Source organism: Psammomys obesus, unplaced genomic scaffold (genome assembly GCF_907164565.1).
Source record: "Psammomys obesus unplaced genomic scaffold, mPsaObe1.curated_primary_1811, whole genome shotgun sequence".
Taxonomy (NCBI): domain Eukaryota; kingdom Metazoa; phylum Chordata; class Mammalia; order Rodentia; family Muridae; genus Psammomys; species Psammomys obesus.
Genome location: NW_026596158.1, coordinates 637033 through 661396, shown reverse-complemented (window position 1 = coordinate 661396; position 24364 = coordinate 637033). Strand labels below are relative to the sequence as shown.

Genomic DNA, 24364 nt, shown 5'->3' with positions numbered 1-24364 from the left:
AATGGTTTTGTTTTTAACATCTCCACACAAAAACTTAATGGATTTTCAGTGAAAAATCTTTTTATCCATTAGAGTATATCCAGAATGAAGTTATGTAAAATTTAATAGTGGGCAAATACATGAGGCTTTTCCAAACTTTATGCAATACAATTTGCCATTCATATCAGTTACAATAATACTAATAAAAGTAAAACCAATGTAAAGATATCTTAAGGAACACAAGCAGCAACCACATACTCTTTCAAGGATTTTATTATGTATTATAACCCACTTTTGGCTGGTATCATGCTGGCCATGAACAAATTATTTTTTTAAAAAAGGAAACAAATAGTGTAAGTCACAGGAGCCATAGGATGTTTATGGTGACAATGAAGGCACTTCAAGTAAACTTGATTCTCACAACTGCTCTAAGTTGACTGTCATGGCTGAGCAGTGTTTGATGAATTATGTTTATAGAATTAACAAGATGAGAGTATATCAAGAACATGATGGCCACCCTATTATTTCTTGAATTTGAAGACATTCTCAACAGAGTACCTCCTCTGAACAAGACTTCCTACTCTCATGTCATTAAATGTATATGAATACTCTGATGCTGACTAAACCCTAGGGTACATTAGGATTCTTCTCATTTGCTTTTCAGTCACAATCTTGGGAATATGAGTTCTCCGATGTTCAGTAAAGGCTTGTGAATTTTCCTTATATGTATAGGACTCCTGCTAATCACAGATTTCCAGATGTTATATAAGCTCACCATTTATAATAAAGGTTTTCCTACAGTCTTTACATTCATAGATTTTGTTGGGAAAACCTGCTAAGGTTGTAGTCCACTGTGACTGGAAAGCCTTGAGCTCTGTGCTAAATGGAGGACTCCCTTTGTCAGCAGGGCTTCTTTTTCTCTGCCTGGATTCATCTGGAGAGTGTCCCTAGGCACAGATGCTTCTAAACACATCTAGAATATGACCTTTGACACAGTTCTCTGCTAACACTCTTCCCCCCTGCTGCCCACAGGATAACTAGGTACTGTGTTCCTGTTCTTATGATAGGACTGTGCTACCACATGCAAATAAAGTTCCCCAAGAACTATGTAGGCTTGGTTCACCCTGACTAAGGTTGAGCAGCCTTGCAGAAGCTGGTCCTGGAAAGCCATTTCTGTAGTACTCACAGGCCTTCAACACCACTGTTTGTCACTTCTTCTCCCTTTGTCCCTGGGAGTCCAGTGGCCAAGGATTACCAGGGAGGGGAAGAGTCCTTCAGCATTTCACACCTATATACTCTCTGAAAAGCTGTACAAACTTGGTTAATTTTAAGTGTGTTCCCGCATTCATTGCATTCATAGGGTTTCACACCAGCATGCATTCCTTTATGTTGAAGAAGACCTGAGCTCTAATCGAAGGTTCTTTACACAGATGGGGGTTTGAAACCTATATGAATTCTCCAATGTGCACTGAAGGCTGAACTAAATCTAAACATTCTTAGATATTCACACTTCTTACATTCACAGAATTATCAATATGAATTCCCTGATATACAGCTGCCTCAGCAATACTGATAAAGACCTTTCCACATCTTACATCATAAGGACTCTTACTAACAGAAATTTTCCATGTCAAACCAAGCTTGATTTTAGACTAATGGCCTTCAAGTATTCTTAACATTGGTAAGGTTTCTCACAAGTGTGAATTCTTTGATGTCTTTAAGGTCTCCACCACAAGTTAAGTACTTCCCACATTCTTTATATTCAGAAGAATTCTTGCCAGTATGAGTTCTGAAATGTCCAAGAAATTGGTAATGATATTGAAAGGCTTTTCCACATTCATTACATGGGAAGGGCTTCTCACCAGTGTGGATTCTCTGATGAATTCTAAGAGCTGTTCCACGAACAAAACCCTTTCCACACACCTTGCACTGATATGGTTTCACATCAGTATGAATCCTCCGATGTTGATTGAATTGGGACTTAAGTCTGAAGGCTGACCCACACTGTTCACACTCAAATGACTTCTCTCCAGTATGAATACTCTGGTGCCGAGTGAGCTGAGCCAGAACAGTAAAGGCCTTTCCACATTCCTTACACTGAAAGGGTCTCTCACCAGAATGAATTTTCTCATGTTGCTTGAGGTTTGAGCGATGATTAAAATTTTTCCCACACTCATTACATTCATATGGTTTTGCACCAGCATGACGAGTCCTATGTTCAGAAAGGCTGCAGGCACGCTTGAAAGACTTTCCACATTCCTCACAAGCAAATGGTTTTTGATTTGTATGAACAGTTTTATGGTAATTAAGCTGGCTGGGAAGATTAAAAGCCTTTCCACAGTCTTTACATTCAAAAGGCCTCTCACCACTGTGCGATTTCTGATGACGAATGAGATGTACATTAAGTCTAAAGAACTTCCCACATTCTTTACAGTTGAAGGGCTTCTTTCCACTGTGAATACTCTGATGCTCAGTAAAACTTGACTTTCGGCGAAAGAATTTCCCACATTCCTTGCACTGATAGGGTTTCATATCAGTATGAATTTTCTGATGTTCATTAAGCTGGTCTTTACGTCTGAAAGCTGACCCACAGAGCTTACAATTGAAAGGTTTCTCGTTAGTGTGAGTTTTCTGATGCTCAGAAAGGTATACCTGAAGCCTAAAAGCCTTTCCACATACATTACAATCAAAGGGTTTCTCACTGGTATGAATACTTTGATGCCGTAAGAGGAATGAGCCACAACTGAATATCTTCCCACAATGGTTACATTCAAATGATTTGTCTTCTGTGTGAATGTTCTGGTGCCGAGTGAGCTGTGCCAGAACAGTGAAGGCCTTTCCACATTCCTTACACTGAAAGGGTCTCTCACCAGAATGAATTTTCTGATGCTGCATAAGGTATGAGCGACGTTTAAAGGCTTTCCCACACTCATTACATTCATATGGTTTCACACCAGCATGAATAGTCCTGTGTTCAACAAGGTGAGAGACACGCTTGAAGGACTTCCCGCATTCTTCACATTCAAATGGCTTTTCACCTGTATGAACCGTTTTATGGCACTTAAGTAATTCAGGAAGATGAAAGTCCTTTCCACATTCATCACATTTGAAAGGTTTCTCACCACTGTGAGATTTCTGATGTCTTGAAAGCTGTTGGTGGAGTCTGAAGGCCTTCCCACATTCCTGACATTCATAGGGCCTCTCTCCAGTATGAACACTCTGATGCTGAGTAAGGGCTGAACTACACCCTAAGTACTTCCCACACTCTTTACATTCGAATGCTTTTTCTATAGTGTGAGTAAGAGTCCGGCAGGTGCGAGTAGGCATTTGTTCCTTGTAAATAATCTTTTGATTAGCATCTCCTTCTTCATTACTCTCTAGTCCCTTGAATGTACTATATTTGGGGCCATTACTAAAATTGGAGCCCTTGAGATAGAAAGTTTTACTTAATTGCTTTATTCTCTGTTTGAGTAAATTTATATCATAAATATCATTTTCTGGAGATATATTTTCAGCTTCATTATATGATTCCAAGTCTAAAAGAAAAGGAGAAAGCAAGAATAATTTATTTTCCTAAAACACACACACAATCTCCTATAACATAAAATCCATTACATGAATGGCCAGACTCCAAAGTATTTTCTGAGAAGCTAAACAGAAGCAAAGAGAACAACAATAACAAAAGCGTATATACTTTTTACAGTACAAGAGGTTGGAAATGGAAAAGCATGTCTGCTTAACGAGATTATAACTGGCTATGCTAAAATAATCTTAAGTGCTTCTTTGCATATTACAGAAAATATACACCCTTTGGTAATGGGTTTTGAACCAAATCATAAGTAAAAATGTATACCACACAAAAACACAGTGTGCGTCACATTTTAAGAAAACACCTGGATTTAGAATTCTGAAAAAGAAATTAAAAAACAGTAAAATCTGTGGTGATGGTGGAAGTAGATAACTGTAATTTCAGTAACAAGGAGCCAGAGGTAACAGAGTTCTAAGTTCTAGGCTAGCTTGGTCTAAGTAGTGAGACTCTAAGAAAAAAAAAAAAAAAACGCACTAAAAAGAAAACAAAAGAAAGGAGAATTTTAAAGAAGATTAAGACTATCTAGCCAGGGAAACAGGTAGCTAACTACAAATCTTCACCTATTCCTCGTGTCCTCCAAATCCAGTTTCCAGCCTCTTCCCCAGCTCAGTAGCATCCACCTGCTGTGGCCCCTCCGTCCCTGACCCCCATGTCTAGTAGTTTACCTCCAAACTTACTTCTCCCCACGCATTGCTCTATCCCAGCCCCCAACTCCAACAGGCACTCACTGGTACTCCAAGGCTGCTCTGGTCATTAGGACAAGTAGGCTAACTGCAGATTATCACCTCTCCTCTGATTCCTACAAGTCCACTCCCAAGTCTCATCTCTAGCTCTGTAGCAAACCATCTACTGTGGCTTCTCCTTACTTTTTGACTCTATTCCCAGGGGACTAAGCAGATCCTAGTTGCTTTTCTCCCTGCTGTGGGCCCCGTCTGAATCCCATCCCTAGCCTATGCCCATTCCTACGTATCAGCTTCCAATGCCTAGAAACACATTTTACCTGGAAGCCCCAGTGGCCATACCTATCAGGATCCCACAAGAATTTCCTTCCAGACAACACACTGCCACCACACTCTCCTAAGAACCAGAGAGGCAACAGAAACTGAGAAAGAAAACACCCACACAACAAAGACAAGAATAGATACCAGAAACTAGAATTACAACCTTTCTAAACCTAGATGCCTAGATATCAGAGTTAAAAACACAGTAACAGTATGTCTACACCAAAGCACAGCAACTGTACCACAGCATGGCTTGAGTACTGCAGCATAGCTGAAGCACAAGAAAAAGACATTACAATAGCTTTTCTAAATATGATAGAGATTTAAGAAGAAATAAAGACATCCCATAAAGAAATCTATGAAAACACAAGCAAACAATGGAGAGAAATGAATAAAATAGTTCAACACCTGAAAGTAGAAATAGAATCAATTTTTAAAAAGCTGAAACTGAGGGAAATGAGAAGTTTAGGAACTAGAACAGAGGCAAGCCACACAAACACAATATAAGAGATGGAGACAGAATCTCAGGTGCTCAGCACACAACAGAAGAAATGGACACCTCTGTGAAAGACAATGGTAAAGCTAAAAGCATTCCTGCACAAAACATGCAGGAAATCTGGAACACTATGAAAATAATAAATCTAGGAATAAAAACAGAGGAAGAAGAAACCCAGGTCAAAAGTACAGGAAATATTTTCAACTAAATCAAAGAAGAAAATTTTCCTAATCCAAAGTATGAGGTGCCTATCGAGGTACAAGCCATATCCAGAATAGCACACTGTATCAGAAAAGAAAGTCTTCTCAGCACATAATAATCAAAACATCAAATGTACACGACAAAGAAAAGATATTAAAAACTGCAAGAAAAAAAAGACTAAGTGACATATTAAGAAGGCTTATTAGAATAACACCTGGCTTCTCAATGGAGACTTTAAATGACAGAAAAGACTGGACAGATGTTCTACAGACTCTAAGAACCACAGATACCCACTCAGACTATTTATTATATTCAGCAAAAAATTTCAGTCACCATAGATGGAGAAAATAAGACATTCACAAAAAAAAAAAGAAAGAAAGAAAGAAATATCTATCTACAAGTCCAGGCCTATAAAAGGTACTGGAAAAAAAAATCTCAAACCAAAAGAGGAAGTTAACAGCACACCTAATAAAACACAAGGAAGAAATAAATCCAGACCAGCAAATTAAAAGAAGAGAAACACATAGCACAACAAAAAATAATAGAAATCAAAACACTGCTCATTGGTATTTCTCAACATTAATGTTTTCAATTCCCCAATAAAAAGACACAGACTGACAGAATGGATGTGAAAACAGGATTCATCCAAGGAACACACCGGAACACAAAAAATAAACAGAGAAATGCTGGTGCTAACTGATGTTATAAACAGAATGGACCAAACAGATATTTACCTAACATTTCATCCAGACAAAAAAGAGTATATACCTTCTTCTCAGTACCTCATACTTGGACACAAAGCATGTCTTAAGAGATACAAGAAAATATAAATAACACCGTGCCTCCTATGTAACCACCCTGGATTAAAGCTGGGTATCAGTAACAACAGAAACCACAGAGAGCTTACAAACTCATGGAAACTGAACAGCATACTACTAAATGAAAATTGGATCAAGACAGACATGGAAAGAAATTAACCCCAGTGGTGAGGGGAAACAATCAGGTCCAACCTCAGGGCACCCAGCTAATCCCAGGAAAAGTTTCTGGGTTCCCACAGGCTCAGGGTCTCCAACTTCTAACCACACACCTGTGTGCTGTGCTCACTGGCAAGTGAATACTTCCTGGGTACTGGGGCATGAGATCCAACCTCAGGCCTCCAGACACCAGGGAACAGTCCCAGGTGCTGCTCCAAAGCTCAACCCTTCTCCCTAGGGAGACAGACCAAACCTTTGGTTCTCTGGTTCTTCAAGATGGCTGCACCCAGTAAACACAGAGTCTGAACAGATGCAGCTCATTAACTTCAGAGCAAGAAAGCCAGTGGCAAGGCAGCTGTCTCCAGAACATCCCCTGGTGAGAGGCGAGCCCTTGGGCTCCTGAGGAGTCCCGTTAGCCCACAGGATTTTACACCTGAGGAGACCTGAAGCAATTCCCTGAGAACCATCCACCATACCCACCAATCTGAGGAGGGCTCCTATAGTAACATCCAGCTTCATACCCAGGGGATTTCCTGTATCACCTCCACCCCCCAGAGTCCAGCAGGCAACAGAAACTACTAGCCAATGCCTGAAACAACCCAATGGGTAAAGACCAGCTGGAAAAAACAAAAACACAATCAACAAAAGCCAAAGTAATACATCATCTCCAGGACCCCTTTATCCAAGGGCAAGCAGCCCTAGATAACCTAACACAAGTGAAACTCAAGAAAATGACCTTAAATCTGTGCTTATAAAGATGATAATGGAGGAAATTAATAAAATCTGCAAAGAAATACATGAAGATACAGTCAAATAGATTGTGGCCTTTACAGCGGAAATTGAAAGAAATAGAGGAAAGTTCAAACAAACAGGTGAAGGAATTGAATGTAAGGCAGGAAAACACAAAGAGGTGAAGAAAATCAACAGTACAGTTCAAGATCTGAAGATGGAAATGGAAACATTAAAGAAAACACAAACTGATAAAATCCTGGAGGGAGAACTTAGTCTTGAAAGAAAACAGGAATTACAGAGGCAAGAATCTCCAATAGAATACAAGAGATGGAAGAAAGAATTTCAGGTATAGAAGATACAATAGAAGAAATTGATGCATTTGTCAAAGAAAATGTTAAATATAAAAAAAAAAAAGCCTGACACAACGTATCTAGGACACCAAGGACACCATGAAAAGACAAACCTAATAATAATAATAAACCTAATAATAATAATAACAACAAAAGATTCCTATCTCCAAGACACAGAAAATATTTTCAACAAAATCATAGAAGAAAATTTGCTCCAATTTAAAGAAAGAGATGCCTATAAGCATATATGAGGCCTACAGGGTAACTAACAGATTAGACCAGAAAAGAAATCTTCCCGCAACAAAATAAGCAAAACACTAAATGTAGAGAACAAAGAAAAAATACTAAAAGCTCCAAAGAAAAAAGGCCAAGTAACATATAATGGCAAACCCATCAAAATCACACCTGACTTCTCAACAGACTATGAAAGCCAGAAAGGCCTGAACAGATGTTATACAGACCCTAAGAGAACACAGATGTCAGCCCAGACTACTATACCCAGCAAAACTCTCAATCATCATAGATGGAAAAAACAAAATATTCCATGGCAAAAACAAATTTAAACAGTACCTATCCATAAAACCAGCCCTATAGATGATACTAGAAGAAAAAAAAAATACAACCCACGAAGGCTAACTATCTCCAGGAAAATACAGGAAATAAATAACTTCACTACAGCAAAACTAAAAGTAGACAAGCACACAAACACACTACCACAACCAATGAAAACAAAAATAATTAACAGTCACTGGTAATTAATCTTTCTCAATATCAATGGACTCAACTCTCCAATAAAAAGACACAGACTAACAGAATGGAAGCATAAACAGGACCCAACATTCTGCTGCATACAAGAAACACACCTCAGCCACAAAGACATTACCTGAGAATAAAGGATTGGGAGAAAGTTTTTCAAGCAAACAGACCCAAGCAGCAACGAGGAGTAGCCATTCTAATATCTAATAAAATAGACTTTCAGCCAAAATTAATAAAAAGAGATGAGAAAGGACACTTCATACTCATCAAAGGAAAATTCCACCAAGATGGCATCTTACTTCTGAACATCTATGACCCAAACACAAGGGCACCTACATTTGTAAAAGAAACATTAATAAAGCTTAAACACATAGATCCCCATACACTGAGAAACTTTAACACCCCACTCTTATCAAAAGACACATCAACAAAACCGGAACTAAACAGAGAAACAATGACACCAACAGAAGTCATGCATTAAATGGACCTAACAGACATCTACAGAACTTTTCACCCAAACAGACACACACATACACACAATACCTTTTCTCTGCACCTCACAGAACCTTCTCCAAAATAGGCCATATATATAGTTGATTGCAAAAAATGTCTCAGCAGATACAAGAAGATTGAAATAATCCCTTGTATCCTATCAGGTCACGATGGACTAAATCTGGACCTCAACAACAAAATAAATAGCAAAAGCCTATACACACATGGAAACTGAACAACTCTTTACTCAATGACAGATGAATCAGGGAAGAAATAGAGAAATTAAAGACTTCCTACAATTCAATGAACATGAATGCCCAACATGCCCAAACCTATGGGGCACAATGAAAGCAGCGTTAAGAGGAAAGTTCATAGCACTAAGTGATTCATGAACAAATTAATGAGATCTCATATTAGTGATTTAACAGTACACCTGAAGCTCTAGAACAAAAAGAAGCAAACACACCCAAAAAGAGTAGATGGCAGGAAATAATCAAACACAGGGCTGAAAGAAATAAAATAGAAATGAAGACAATACAAAGAATCAATGAAACAAAGAGTTGGTTCTTTGAGAAAAATCAACAAGATTGACAAACTAACTAAAAGGCAGAGAGAGAATCTCCAAATTAACAAAATCAGAAATGAAAAGTTTCTAAAAAGAAATGAAAGAGAGGAAAAGTTTCTAAAGGAAAAAAAATTGAAGGAGATAATCACGTTCATGGATTGGTAGGATTAACTGACACGAAGGAAATCCAAAAATCATTAGGTCTTACTTCAAAAACCTGAACTCCACAAAATTGAAAATCTAAAAGAAATGGATAATTTTCTCGATAAATGCCACTTACCAAAGTTAAATCAAGATCAGATAAACAATCTAAAATAACCTATAACCCCTAAGGAAATAGAAGCACTCATTGAAAGTCTCTCAACCAAAAAAAAAAAAAACAAACAACAAAAAACCAACAAAACATAGCCAGATGGTTTTAGCACAGAATTCTACCAGTCTTTCAAAGAAGAGCTAATACCAATACTTCTCAAATTATTCCACAAAATAGAAAAAGAAGGAACATTTTCAAATTCAGTTTTGAGGCCATAGTCACCCTGATACCCAAACAACACAAAGACTTAACAAAGAAGGAGAATTTCTGACCAATTTCCCTCATGAACAATAATGCAAAAATACTCAATAAAATGCTCACAAACCAAATCCAGTAACACATTGAAAATATCATCCACCATGATCAAGTAGGCTTCATCACAGAGATGCAGGGATGGTTCAACATACAAAAATCCATCAATGTAATCTATCATATAAACAAACTGAAAGAAAAAAAAAACACTTGATAATTTCATATGATGCTGAAAAAGCCTTTGACAAAATCCAACACCCCTTCATTATAAAAGTCTTAGAGAGATCAGTGATAAAAGGCAGACACTTAAACAAAATAAGGGCAATATACATCAAGCCAATAGCCAACATCAACTTAAACGAAGAGAAACTTAAAGCAGTTCCACTATATCAGGGACAAGACAAGGTTGCCCACTCTCTCCATATCTACTCAGTATAGTACCTAAAGTCTTAGCTAGAGCAATAAGACAACTAAAGAAGATCAAATTGGAAAAAACTTGCTTGATGTCCAAGCAAGTCAAAGACTTATATGACAAGAACTTCAAGTTTCTAAAGAAAAAAAAAAAAATTGAAGAGAAGATATCATGCTCATGGTTTAACATAATGAAAATAGCCGTCTTAGCTGCATGTGGTGGCATATGCCTTTAATCCCAGCACTCAGGAGGCAGAGACAAACGTGTGTTCAAGGCCATTCTGGTCTACAAAGCAGAACAGCCAGGGCTCTATTACACAGAGAAACCTGTCTCAAAAATCATTTTATCAAAAGAAATCTACAGATTCAATACAATTTCCATAAAAATCCAAAAACAATTCTTTACAGACCTTGAAAGAACAATTCTCAACTTCATATGGAAAAACAAAAAGCCCATGATAGCTAAAATAATTGTGTACAATAAAAGAATTTCCAGAGGTATTACTGTCCCTGATCTCAAATTGTACTATAGAGCAACAGTAATAAAAACCACATAATATTGGCATAAAAACAGACAATGGAATTGAATCAAAGATCCGGAAGTAAATCCATACACCTATGGACACCTGATTTTTTATAAAAAAGCCAGAAACATACAATGGGGAAAAAAAGAAAGCATCTCTAACAAATGGTGCTAGTTTCACTGGACATCAACATGTAGAAGAATGAAAATAGACTCATACCTACCAACCTGCACAAAACTCAAGTCCAAGTGGATCAAAGACCTCAATATAAAACTAGATACACTGAAACTAATAAAAGAGAATGTGGGGAATAATCTTGAACACATTGGCACAGAAGACAACTTCCTGAACAGAACACCAGTAGCTCAGGCTCTAAAATCCACAATCAACCTTATGAAACTGAAAAGCTTCTGAAAGCAAAAGCTACCATCAAAAAGTACAGAATAGGAAAAGATTTCACCAACTCCACATTCCACAGAAGGCTAATATCCAAAATATATAAAAACTCAAGAAATGATAGACATCAACAAAGCAAATAATTCAATTTAAAAACAGGGTTCAGATCTAAACAGAGAAATCTCAATAGAAGAATCTCTATGGCCAAGAAACACTTAAAGACATGTTCAACGTCTTTAGCCATCTTCAAATCAAAATGACACTGAGATCTATCTTACACCTGTCAGAATAGCACAAGTGACAGCTCATGCTGGTGAGGATGTGGAGCAAGAGGAACAGTCCTCCATTGCTGGTGAGAGTACAAACTTGTATAGCTACTTTAGAATCAATACAGTGATTTCCCAGAAAATTGGGAATTTCTCTACCTCAGGACCCAGCTATACCACTTTTGGCATATACCCAAAGCATGGTCTGCCATACCACAAGGACATTTGCTCAACTATGTCCATAGCAGCTGTATTCATCACACCCAGAAACTGGAAACAACATACAACATAGATGTTCCTCAATCAAAGACTGGATAAAGAAAATGTGGAACATTTACACAATAGAGTTACTCAGCTATTAAAAACAATGACATCATGAAATTTTCTGGCAAATGGATGGAACTAGAAAAGATCCCCCTGAGTGAGATAACCCAGATCCATAAGGACAAACATTTTATTAACTCACTTATATTAACTGTAAAGTAAAGGATAACCATGCTATAATCCACAGACCCAAAAAAGCTAAGAAGGAGAGCTTGGGAGAGGTCGGGGCGTGGGGTACATGAACATAGCTGAGAAAGGGATACAAAACAGACATCATGAGTGGATGGAGAGAGATGACTGGTTGGGGTGGAGTGGGGTAGGAACAGGAGGGATCAGGTGTGAGAGAATGGGAGTGAGGACTGGGAGACAACTGGAATGGGGAAGGGCATCTCTGGGATGAGCTAGAAACCCAGGGCAATGGAAACTCCCAGCAACTTATGAAGGGGTCCATGGCTAAGAATCCTAGCAATGAGGACTACAGAGCCTGAACTGGCCGTCTCTTGTAACCAGGTAAGACTTCTAGTGGAAGGAGTGGGACAACATCCCAGCCACAAAACCTTCCACGTACCATCTGTCCTGCCTACAAAATGAGCCGGAATAAAGGTAGAGCAGAAAGTGTGGAATGGCCAAGCAATGACTGGTCCTGCTTGACAGCCACGCCATGAGAAGGAGCCCACCCAACACTGCCCAGTGGACAGAAGCCAAAGGCCGAATAAGCCCAGAGACCCACAATAGAACCAAACACAAATGGCCAAAAAAAACAAAAACAAAAACAAAAACAAGAAGCAAAAATAAAACAAGTCAATGAAATGACTCCTAATGATATTTTGCTATAGTCATAGATTAACATGTAGCCATATAATCACCAGAGAGGCTTCACCCAGCAACGGATAGAAACAGATGCAGAGACCCAGAGCCAAAGATTAGGCAGAACTTAGGAAATCCTGAAGAAAAGGAGAAGGAAGGATTATAGGAACCAGAGGGGCCAAGGACACAAGAAAACCCACAGAATCAACCAAGTTGAGCCCATAGGGGCTCACAGAGACTACACTGCCACCCAGGGAAGGTGTGTGGGATTGATGTAGGCTCTCCACACATTATATATGTGTAGCTTGATATAACTGTGTGACTCCTAACAATGGGAGCAGGGCCTCTGACTCTCTTGCCTGCTTTTAGAATCCTTTCCCCCTACTGGGTTACCTTGTCTAACTTTAACAGAAGAGGATGTGCCAGTCTTACTGGAACTTGATATGCCATGGCTGGTTGATATCCATTGAGGACGGCCCTTTTCTTAAAAGAAATGAAGAAGGATTGAATGAGGGTTGAGAAGGGCAGAGAGAGTTGAAGAAGAGGAGGGAGAGAAAACTGTGGTGTGGATGGAAAATGAAAAAAAAAATTAAATAAAAAAGTGGGTCTTTTCACTTTAAATGACTTAAATTAGGAAAAATCTCTCACCCAGCTGGACAGAGTATAGTTAATTATAAATGTGATCAAGCTGACAACCAAGAAGAGCCATCACAGCCCCCTGCCAAGATGGGTAGAAGGCTGTGTTGTGCATGTGTGTGTGCAGATGTGGTTTCCCTGGCTTGTCCATCTATCCTTTTTGAGTCAGGGTCTCTCATTCGCCTGGAGCTTGACAAGTAAACCAGGCTGACTTGATGCAAGCCCAAGGGAGCTGCCATTTCCACCTGCCAGTGCTGAGGTTCAAAGCATAGGCTACACCATCACACCTGGTCTAGAGTGACTATGAGGACTCAGAATTAAAATATTTGGTATGCCTCACTGTGTTGCAGCTTTCACTGGTGTTCAAGCTGTCTTGTCATTGGTTCAGTGGTTAAGAGCACCAAAAGCTCTTTCACAAGACCTGGGTTAGAGTAGCAGCAGCCACCTATAACTCCAGCCCCAGGGACCTGACACTCTCTTATGGCCTCTTTAGATACCTCCACACAAGTGTGCACATACACAACAAATAACAAAACACTTTTAGCAGTTACAGAAGGAGGGTACCTGCTCCAGTGAGAGGGAGGAAAACAAGAACAACTTCAAGTCATTCCTGAAACAGAAGCCCTTTGACAGCAAGAACAACTTCAAGCGATTCCTGAAACAGAAGTCCCTTTGACAGCTTTTGCTATGACCTTGACTTTCTTCTCAGGGCTCAGGCATGTTTTCCACAGGCCCTGGAGCTTTGAGCGAAGTTTGTCAAATCCAGGGTCAGCTATGTGGGGCCTCGGACTGAAAGGATCAGACTAACTTTGTAACCTGTATGTCTTAAGCTGATAGTTTTGAGTTTTAGGTCTAAGTTAAGCTAAAGCCTCTTAGTACCTTTCCAGAGAACAGAGGAATGTGACCCTATCTGTGAGGACAGATATAAAAAAGTGAGCAAGCAATAACCTTCACTCAGCAAAAAGAATGACCAGATCCTTGTCTTTGAGATAGTCTTTCTTAGCAACCAACTCAGATGGCCTCAACCCTTCTTCTGAGTAGCTCCTGACCTCCAGCCAAAAGGCCGCAGCCCCGATCTTCAAGGATGAGCTAACCACCCCCACCTTTAATTGCAGCTGCATCCACACTTGGCAGGACTGGCCAAGCTTGAGCACTTAAGACTAATCAATTATTTTACTTTATAGCTTCCTCATCCAATCCTGAATTGCCAAGACTGCAACCTCAAAATTCCCACGCTTTGTCTTTTAAAACCCCAAGGCCTTTGTCTCCTGGTGTCACTCCTTGCAGACCAACAAGGGTAACCCATTGTGCATTGGTCAAAATAAACCTCTTGCGATTTTGCATCAAGACCCACCTCCAGAGTTCTCTTCATCCCTTCTTGAAATTAGCCTCATGCTGAGCCTAACAGGACCACATGCTGTGCCTGGCAATGCTGGAGTCTCACCTTACACTTACTCACCTGGGCTCGGCCTGTCTGTCTCTTCCTTCACAACCATCCAGGGCTCTCTCTCCTGCTCCAATAAGGTGATCAGATCTGGTTTGCAAATCGAACTTCCCACTTCAAAGAGAAAGAAATGGCTCATAGTGTAGCCCCCCTCCCCCTTCCCTTTTTTAAAGCTGTTTCTCAGCTTATCCTAGGATGTCCTGGAATATGATAATGTAGACCACATTGGCCTTGAATTTACTTTACTTGATCTGCGTGCCTCCACCTCCCAAATGCTGGGATTAAAGGTGTGTGCCACCATGACCTGCCTGTGAAGACTTTTAAAATACACTCTTATTTATTAGAAAGGTTTATACAGCTTTGGCATGGTGGATCATGCTTGGAAGCCCAGCAGGTAGGGCAATGAGCCAGGCCAGTCTGGGCTCAACATCAAGACCCTTGTCTCAGACAAACAGATGAAAAATTCTAAGAGCCAAAATAACACTAATGTTGTAGTAAATAAAAATGGGTGTTGGGTAGCTCAGTATCCAAGTGGGTTCCTTAGTAAGGGGGACAGGAATTGTTTCTGACATGAACTCATGAGTTTCCCCTCCCCCCTGAGGGAGGAGCAGCCTTTCTAGGCCACAGATATGGACACTGCAACCATTCTGAAGATACTTGATAAGCTAGGGACAGATGGAAGGAGAGGAGGATACCCCCTCTCAGTGGACTCAGAAGGGGGCAGGGAGGAGATGAGGGAGGGAGGGGAGGACTGGGAGGGAAATAAGGAGAGGGCTACAGCTGGGATTCAAGTGAATGTATAAAAGTATTTAAAAATAAATATTAAAAAATAAAAATAAAAAAACAGAAAAAAATGGGTGTTGAGCTATATAATGTTTATAATCATTTGCTCTAAGATTATCAGGGGGTATTATCTAACCCGCTATCACAAATAATAAGACACACATACCTGTTAGATTTATAATTGCCTTAGCTACCTTGGGCCAGGCAGATATTTCACCTACACTATCTCAATATCCTCACCATCCATCTCTCAGCACCCATCCAATGCCCTCCACCTAAATCCTCCTCATCTGGTCTTCCTTCCATCCCTAATCCCACGGCACTTGCTTGTATTCTTCATCTGGGCCTTTACACACCATTATTGGATTCCTTCCTCCCAGCCCACGTGGTTGGCACTAACCTATTGTGGCATCCTCCTTCCTCCTCTCTTCCTGTCTGTCCCCATGACTCTTGCCCTCCAAAGCCTGGGGACCTGAGCCACGACTACCCCATTCTGTGCTGCCCATGTATAGGCTGTTTAATCAACCACTCAGATATAATGACTTAGGCAAGTTTACACAACAAGGATAGTTTATGTGAGTGTGCTCTTTGTAGGGGCCAGTAATTAACATCAGCCCAACCTCCAACATACTAAGAAAAGACTTCAGAGAAAAAGGAAAAGGAAAACTGGATAATAAACCAGAAAAGGGTTTTAGTCTCATTCACATGCCAACAGGGGCTTGCCACTTAAGCGGAAAGTGTAATTGAGTGGGTGAGAACATGAACCCTTAGGCTACACTGTCCAATGTAAACGCCATCTCTGCAGCTCACTAATAATGCCACTATTTAGGTCCCATAAGAGTCTCTGCTCAATTTTCCCATCTAAAAACGGAAAATGGTGACACACAGTTGAAATTACTACACTTCCGGAGTATAAACAGGCAGATGAGAAGTTCAAGGAGGGCTTTATTTACAAAGCAAGTCCAAAGCTAGCTGGGGCTACCTGAGTCCTGGTCAAAACAAAAAACCAACAAAACAAAACAAAAACTCAAATAATAATAATAAAGTTAAATTATAATACCAATTATTATTTACATTAAGATGATATCCATTGGATAGGGTTCAAATTAAATACTATATTCAAACATTTGGAATACTATCTCACTTACAGTAATAGAAAACCATCTTTTAAAAGAATCCTCATTTATTTATTTAGTGATACTGGGGACAGAATGCAGGCCTTGAGCATGCTCGGCAAGTTCTCTGCCACTAAGCTATACTGCCATTAATAAAAGTTGTTATCGTTATGGTTAACTGTGCTGCCTTCTTTGTTAGTATAATGTTCTTTTGGAATGTACACACCTTACTCTTGTTCATTCAAATGCTAATTTCTCTCCTCCAATATCTGGTTTCAATCCTGACATTGCATTGTGATACTTATTCTAAGCATCACCTGTCTCAAGTTTGTGTAAACATGACAAAATAAAACAACCAACCACATTGTTGTGCAATGGAGAGGATAGGGTGGGACATCCTGGTTCAGAGTGGGAGGAGCAGAAGGAGGAGGAGGGAGAGGGAGGAGCTGGAGGAAAGGAAGGAGTAGGAGGGGAAGAGGAGAGAAGCTGGGAGAGCAGAAGCTAGGAGCAGAGATCTTGGAACAAGAGATGGACCAGAAAAAAAAAAAAAAAAAAAAAAAAGAGATGGACCAGACCATCTCTTGTATAGTATAATGTATACTTGTATAGCAAGTATAATGGGTAAAATCTGAATGGTAGCAAACTACATGGGCTTGGAGGTTTAGGATGGAGTAACTATTGCCCAGCATTGTGATCTAGGTTAATTAAATAAATCCCAGTCTCTGTGTGGTGATTTGGGTATAGAGCTGGTTTAGGATTAACCGCAGCTTTACCAAAAGATCTACCATTGTAAATATTAATCACCAAATACAACACTGCTTTCACATTTACAGCTCATTCTTACATTTTGCTCAGTGAAAAGGACAAACTCATAGCCTCACACTTCCACTACAAAGCAGGTCAATTAAGAGTTCACTGAATAAAGTAACATGTCCACTTCTTTTGGAAATCAATTTTATTGATTATTAGGTAAATCATAAGGGCTCTTTCCTTTAGTTGAATTATGTACATGTGTGTGCTCACGAGGGAGTGTGCACAAGCATGTGTACGTATGCCATGTACACGAGTGCACAGGCCAAAGACTACTGTTAGGTGTCTTCTTTGCATGCTCTCCACTTTATTTCTTGAGTCAGGTTCTCTCACTGAACCTAGGGTGAACCCAACAAATCTCATTCTTTTGGGAAGGAGGAGGAACTCAGCTTCCTCTTTAAAAGTTCTATTCATTTGAATTTATTTTACGTGTATGTGAGGGTCTGTCTGCATGTATGTCTGAGCACCACATGCATGCACGGTGCCCATGGAGGCGAGAAGAGGGCATCAGACCCCTGGAACTGCAGTTACACATGGTCTTCAGCCACCTTGTGGTGCTGTGCACTGAACTGGGTCCTACATAAGAGCAAATGGTTCTGTGAACCACTAAGCTATTTCTCTAACTCCTAATCCTTTTTATGGATTTATCTCCTTACTAATTTCATTTTCTTTACTGTGTCTGAAACAAAGCCTCACCCTGTAGACTAAGCCAGCCTGGAACTCAGCACGTATGTGAGGGTGATTACTCATAGCAATCTTCCTGCCTCAGCCTTCTGAGTGAAGCAATGACAGGAATCAGCCACCAGGACCAGCTTCAGCTACTGCTGGAAAGATGGTACTGTCTTCTAACTCAGAGTGAGCAAAGCCAACAGTGTAGAGGACACATCCCCCATTCATGGGGACAGACGGCCTTACCCACTGTGACGAGGTGGCTGTAGATCTCCAACATCATGTCCCTGTATAACACCCTCTGAGGAGCATCCAGGCAGGCCCACTCCTCCTGAGAGAAGTCAACAGCCACATCCCTAAATGTCACTGAACCCTGGAACCACAAACACAAGCAGAGTGAAACTGGGGAAGCCTTCAAGATGGAAAACAGCAGGGAACGGACTCAAGAGTGGGAAAGGAGCCACATGGAAATGCTCAAGACACCTGCCTGCACGAGCTCCCCCAAAAACCATGACTGTGCCCACCTACACATCCAAAACATGTGCATTTCCATCCACCCGCATCCTTCAAGCTGTACCACAAAAGAGAAATGCCACCCGGTTCAGTGTAGAATGCCTAAGTCATACTGTGAGACCTTGAGCTTATTATGGTATCACATTATATCATTAAGATTCTTCTGTCATGAGAATGACTTTACACAATATATAAGAGTCCAAATTGCATGTGCATTGGGTTTAACTTTTTACCATTAAAAAACAAACAAAACTTTGAAGGTGTCAGTGTGTCTAGGTCCTCCCTAACTCTGAAGACCACGATCACCTTCCTATCACAGCCTGGATGACCTTCCCCTCTGATCACTGAACTCTCTCCTAAGCCTCCCAAGCAGGTCACCTTGTCACACACATGCACTGAGGACATTCACTCTCACACACTCTCATCAGCCTCAGAACACTGGAAATGTCAGTCATGTTTCCCAGCGCAGTCACATGAGACCATCACCTCACAGTTCTGAACCCCACAGCCCGTTTCCCTGTGGGAAGGACGCCTCCACTGAAACTACAGTCCTCCCTGAGCACAGAGCAAGCAGAGAGCAGATGTGGAGGAATGCATTCCAAGAGAACCCCGGTGCCAGCTGGAAAGAGGCACAAACAGGAAGTGCCCTGACCTTCCAGCCCTCACTATGAAGGAGCAGACTGTGAAGGAGGATTTCAGATCCTTGCGGAGCTTCACAGAGCAAGACGGGAGGGAGTCACCTAACCTGAAAGTCACCCTATGTCGATAGAGAAAATCCAACTTACACAGACTATGTCTTGAGACTTAGAGCTGGCCATTCTTCCTCAGCTTCCTCCCCTGGGGACAGAAAGAAAGCCTTTGGGTGGACTGTGACCCGATGTTCCCAGCCTGACTTATGTCAGGACGATTTCATCCACTACTTTTCTCTCTCAAGCATCCCCACCCACTTGCCCCTCCCACTGCTCACAGCCTCCCTCACACACATTAGAAGCAGACAGGAGTCACACGAAGCTGACCCTCTCCTCACCCCAGACAGCCAATGCACAAGGGGTCAGTGTGCGAGTGCCCAGCATAAGCGGGTCTGCCTTGACGTCCCTCCAGGAGATGCCAGCAGAGGGCATCCCATCTTCCATCCTGAGATGCAGCCAGCCCTAGAACTGGGCCTCTCCTCCTACCCTGAGGACATCTTCCTACTGGAAGCCACCCACCAAGGCTGACGGGGTTACAGCACCCAAATGGCAAGTCCTCTCCACACTCAGGGCTGGAGCACAGCGAGGCTGGAGGGCTGCAGCTGCAACGCTCAGGCACTGTGCAGCATTCTGCACCCACTTTAGCAAATGGAACTGCACACCTTGGAACACTTCCTGAGGGCCCTGGTGCATGTGTGATTCCAGCCTACACTGCATCAACTAAACCATGATCCTTTAGGAAGATAATTAGCTCTAAAGCATGCAGTCACAGGAGGTCAGTGTGATCTGTTTCCCCTTTCCATATTATAAATATTCTGCACAACAAATTTTAAATTAATTCAGGTGTCCTAGGTCTTTTAAGTCTAGAACTGGGTTTCTCAACCTAGCACTGCTAACACAATTACTCTGTCTGGGCTGTGTGGAAGGACTGTCTTATGCTCTGCACTGCATTCAGCAGCACTGAACCTCTTCTCACAAGATCTGAGCAGCACACACAGCCCTCAGACCTCACTAAGACACTGCACCAGGGAGCATCCACAACCAAATGGAGAACCAGTGCTCTAGCCCAGCAGGTCTACCCTTGGTTCAATACACTTAGGGATTGTTTGTCTAATAGTTTGTTTGTTTGTTTGTTTGTTTGTTTTGAGCCAGAATATTATGAATCCCAGGCTCGCCCTGAACTCCTAATATTTCTTCTTCCCTCCCATTCTGAGATTACAGCCAAGCACCACCATGCCCAACTCTCAAGAGCACATCTGAGATAATCTTATGAAAGTATACATTTTCATCTCTCCACAAAATTTACATACTTTTTTTCTGTCGTTATCCTCCTTCCCTCCTGCCTCTGCATATCCAAGGCTAGCCAGTCTTCCAGGGAGAAGCACTGGTACATCTGGCATTGCACAGTTACATGCTTGCGAGCACTGTACCCACTGAGCCATCTCCACCACACACATTTATGCATTTCTATGATATTTATGCATTTTATACATTTCCAAGAGATATTTATATTCCTGCTTTCATTCCAGCATGATTTATATTGTTGTGAAATGTAACTCCAATATAGGCATAAGGTTTTTGTATAATTCAAATGCTTATTTCTGTACCCCCCCCATATCTGGTTGTAACTCTTGTTCTGAAAATCTTCTGTCTCAATGCTGTGTAAACACTGCTCCCCAATGTCCTAATATACCAGTAACGCAGCTTACAGCCAGTTACTGAGCAGGGGAGAAAATAGGGCTGGACTTCCTGCCAGGAAGAGGAGGAGTTAAGGAGAAAGTGGAGATTCAGCCATGGGCAGATATCCAGGAGTAACAAGTCAGCAATGAAAGCTACAAAGTTCAATTATCTCTGGGATGTATGCTGGGAGGAAACCAGGGTTAAGAGTTAAAGGGTTAAGAACAGAATAATAACTACTCAGTTATTGTGTTGTGAATCTTATTATTATAAAAATATAAAAGAGTCTCAATTATTTGTGTGATAGCTGGGTTAGGAGAGAAACTGAGAGAAATAAACACAGTTTTGTAAATATAATATTAGCACTCCACCAAGAGATGAGTGGAGCTGCAAGGACACAGTGGAATAAGAAACATTCCCTACAATGTGGTGAACACAGAGAGTAACAAGTAAAATAAACTAAAGACAAGAGGACAACGCTGGGGCAGGAGAGGCGGCTCACAGGCTGGTGTGGCTTTCCAGGGGGCAGGAGTTCAGTATCCTGACAGCTCACAATGTCTGTAACTGCAGCTGCAGTGGACCCCATGCCTGTGGCCTTGAGGGCACCTGTGCTCAGTGACATCTAACCCCACACACAGAATTTTGAAGAAAAATAATCTTTGAACAAACAAAACCTCAAGTACCCACGATCTCACTCATTTAGAATCTGAAACTGTTATTTCATAGAACAAGTAAAGGGGTTTGAGTTCCTGAGGCTGGATGTGCGGCCTCATGGGTGACGGTGGGAGATGCAGATCCACAAGGAAGAGAGTTGGGAAAATGCTGATCAAAGACTACAAAATTTCAGCTGCACAACAGACATTCAAGAAATATGTCGTGGGCTGGAGGGATGGCTCAGTGGTTAACACTGGCTGTTCTTTCCAAAGGTCATGAGTTCAACTCCCAGCAACCACATGGTGGCTCACAACCATCTACAGTGAGATCTGGTGCCCTCTTCTGGTTCGCACGTAAACATGCAGGCAGAACACTGTATACATAATAAATAAATGAACCTTAAAAAAAAGAAAAGAAAAGAAAAAGAAGTCGTGAAACATGGTGACGATGATTAATAGTTTTGAAAAGCCTGAGTAGACAGGAAGTATACTCACTACAAAAATGTTACAGATTTAGTCATGCTAAAGTAAATAAAGACTCCAAAATACTATAGTGTACACAATACAATAAAAAATTTGAAAAAAATATTTAAATCTGCTCTATATTAATACATTCATTTTGTTTCCTTGTTATTTTGATACTGGGTCTCACTGTGAAGTCCAGCTAGCCTGGAAGTTCCGTGGATCAAGCTAATGCTGAATTCATAATTCTCCTGCTTCTGCCTCCCAAATGCTGAGACGAAAAATGTACACCATAAGGCCTATATTTTGAGTCGTTTTCTTAAATATACAACCGCATTATTTCTAACACTGCCTTGTACTGCATGAAGACAGGAACTCAAAATGACCACACAGAGCATCAACTATAACACACCAGGCCCTTTATATATGGTGGCACTGCTCTACCAGGCTTTACAGTCATTCTCAGGTTCAGGGCAAACCTGGAGAGCCAAAGGGGACAGGAACAAGACTCCAACACGGGCACCACAGATCCACACGTCCACCTTCAACCACAGCAGCGCCCAATCCGGATCTGGCCAATGTTACCCGATTTGACACACATACACAATGAAAATTACTAGCTCTCACACGAGTGAAAAGATGCTGTCTACCATCGCCACTCTTCCCGTGCTTTGAAAATTAGGCATTTAAAGATCAAACGATATCTGGGATTGATGGCCATGGAAATAGCAATCAACGTAGCAAATGGGAGTTTGAAAGCCTAATGTTAACCTAACTACAAGGTAGTAGAGAAAGATATCAGGGGTCAATGAAACGATTATGTGACTACTACGTGGAAAGAGAAGGGAAATTTTAAGGACCACAACGAGGTGTCAATGTGCACGTTCCTCCTTCCTTTACTGACAACTCTATATTCTAAAACTGAAACCTCGTTTCTCAAACATAAAGAAAGCGCAAACTCGCTCCTGACTCTTACATGAGCAGCAATGATGACCTCATCCTTCCCCAGCCCTCCTTTGGAATAATGGCCGACTCGGGCGCCCGAGCAGGCAGGAGATCCCAGACTCTTCCGAGAGCATCCTCAGTGCGCGCTCTCCCTCACTCCCCACAACCCCTCAGCGCCTGGAGCTCTCCCAGGGCCTCGGCGCTCCGCAAGCAGCTGCCCTCCTAGGCGACCCTCGCAGGCACTTCCGGCCTCAGAGGCTCGTCCCCCGCTCAAGTCTGTACCTCAGGGGAAGCTTCCGTCAGACTCCGTCCCCGACCTCTCCTTCCCGAAGCCTGGTCCTCTGCTTCCGCCCCTGTGGCCGTGAGAGCAGGAGCAGAAGGCGACACGCTCAGTGACACAGGTGATGCAGAGGTCAAGATGTGCACAGACAGACACACACACACAAAATCGACACCCGCCCGCCCCACCCCACCGTCCACGCCCACGCCCAGCCCGCTGGCTCCCGCCTCACTCCGTGGAGCCCAGAGCTAACCAGGGATTTCTTCCTCCCACACGGAAAATCTGAAGTTCCCGGTAGAGATTCCAACAAACAGGAAGTCGATAGGCCACTTCCGGCGCGGGGGCCCCTGGAAAATACAGTCCCGGCGTGCAGAACTCCTGGAAGCCTAGAGTTATGATACTGCACGAAACTTGCCCCAGCCGGACTGGGAGCTGCGCCCAGTGGATTGTGGGAGTTCCCACGGGGGTGCGCGCTTAAAGGGGCGGAGCCCTCCCTTGAGCGAAAGGTACTTCCGGGTTGTTCGCGTACCTTAATCTCCTCTGGAGCCTATGGACGAGCCTGAGTTTTAAAGTTCCGAACGAAGTTAGAGCAGGTCGAGACGTAACTGACTTGATTACGCTTTGCCTGAGACCCACTGAGGAGGACTCCGCCTCCTGTGCTCGGGTGGGGACTGTGACAGATTTGAGAAGACGGAACTGAAGAGCTGGTCGGTTTAAACGTGGGTAGTTTACATCAGAGACTTCAGAGTCAGATGTTCTCTACCTCCCGGGGTTCAGTGTCCCCGTTATCCAGACAGGAAGATGTGAGTGAGGACCAGTCGATACGAAAGGAAGCTGAAGGCAGGAGCAGAGGCAGGAACCACAGAGGAGCGCTTCTTCTGGCTTGTTGCTCAGGACTTGTGCATTCAGCTTCCTTTCAAATACTACCCAGAACCTCTTAGGCAGGGTCAGCACCGCCCACAATGGGCTTGGCCTTCTGCATCAATCAGCAATCAAGAAGATGCCCCACAGGCCAATATGGTGGAGGCATTGCCTCAGTTTAGGCTCCCTCTTCTCACATGGCCCTGGCTTGTGTCAGGTGATTAAAAAATAAACCAGCACCATATGTCAAGCGGAATATAATGCACTCACAACGCCGTTATACATGGAAAGATAAATCACGTGTGTGTGCATATGTGTGTATGTATGCGAATTTATATGTCATGTGTGGCCATGGAGGCCAGAAGAAAGCATCTAATCTGCAGCTGAACTACAGTCTTT

The 24364-nt window shown here is 41.9% G+C and overlaps 1 protein-coding gene across 3 annotated transcripts; it reads right to left on the bottom strand.

The window, feature by feature from the left end:
* Positions 1-234: 234 nt before the first annotated feature.
* Positions 235-24063, bottom strand: LOC129667332 (zinc finger protein 60-like). 3 transcript variants are annotated; one of them, XM_055594929.1, is made up of 6 exons: positions 23358-24063; positions 23107-23177; positions 19184-19235; positions 18132-18258; positions 14524-14622; positions 235-3515 (listed from the first exon to the last, which is right to left on the bottom strand). In XM_055594929.1, exons 3-6 carry the CDS (start codon positions 19214-19216, stop codon positions 1642-1644), a joined length of 2133 nt encoding a protein of 710 aa, XP_055450904.1. In that variant the 5' UTR covers positions 19217-19235; positions 23107-23177; positions 23358-24063; the 3' UTR covers positions 235-1641. The 3 variants fall into 3 exon arrangements, with proteins under 3 accessions (XP_055450904.1, XP_055450903.1, XP_055450905.1); XM_055594928.1 differs by lacking the exon at positions 23358-24063 and having other exon boundaries at positions 23107-23265; XM_055594930.1 differs by lacking the exons at positions 18132-18258; positions 19184-19235; positions 23358-24063 and having other exon boundaries at positions 23107-23265.
* Between the last annotated feature and the right edge of the window lie 301 nt (positions 24064-24364).

Excerpts from the sequence above, each read along its gene's own strand:
- LOC129667332 (XM_055594929.1), bottom strand. The coding sequence starts at position 19,216 with ATGGCCAGCTCTAAGTCTCAAGACATAGTCTGT. Across the intron at positions 18,259-19,183 it reads AGTCTCAAGACATAGTCTGT|GGTTCAGTGACATTTAGGGA; the intron begins GTAAGTTGGATT and ends TTGTGGTTCCAG. Across the intron at positions 14,623-18,131 it reads CAGCCACCTCGTCACAGTGG|TGGGAAGTTCGATTTGCAAA; the intron begins GTAAGGCCGTCT and ends TTCTCTTTGAAG.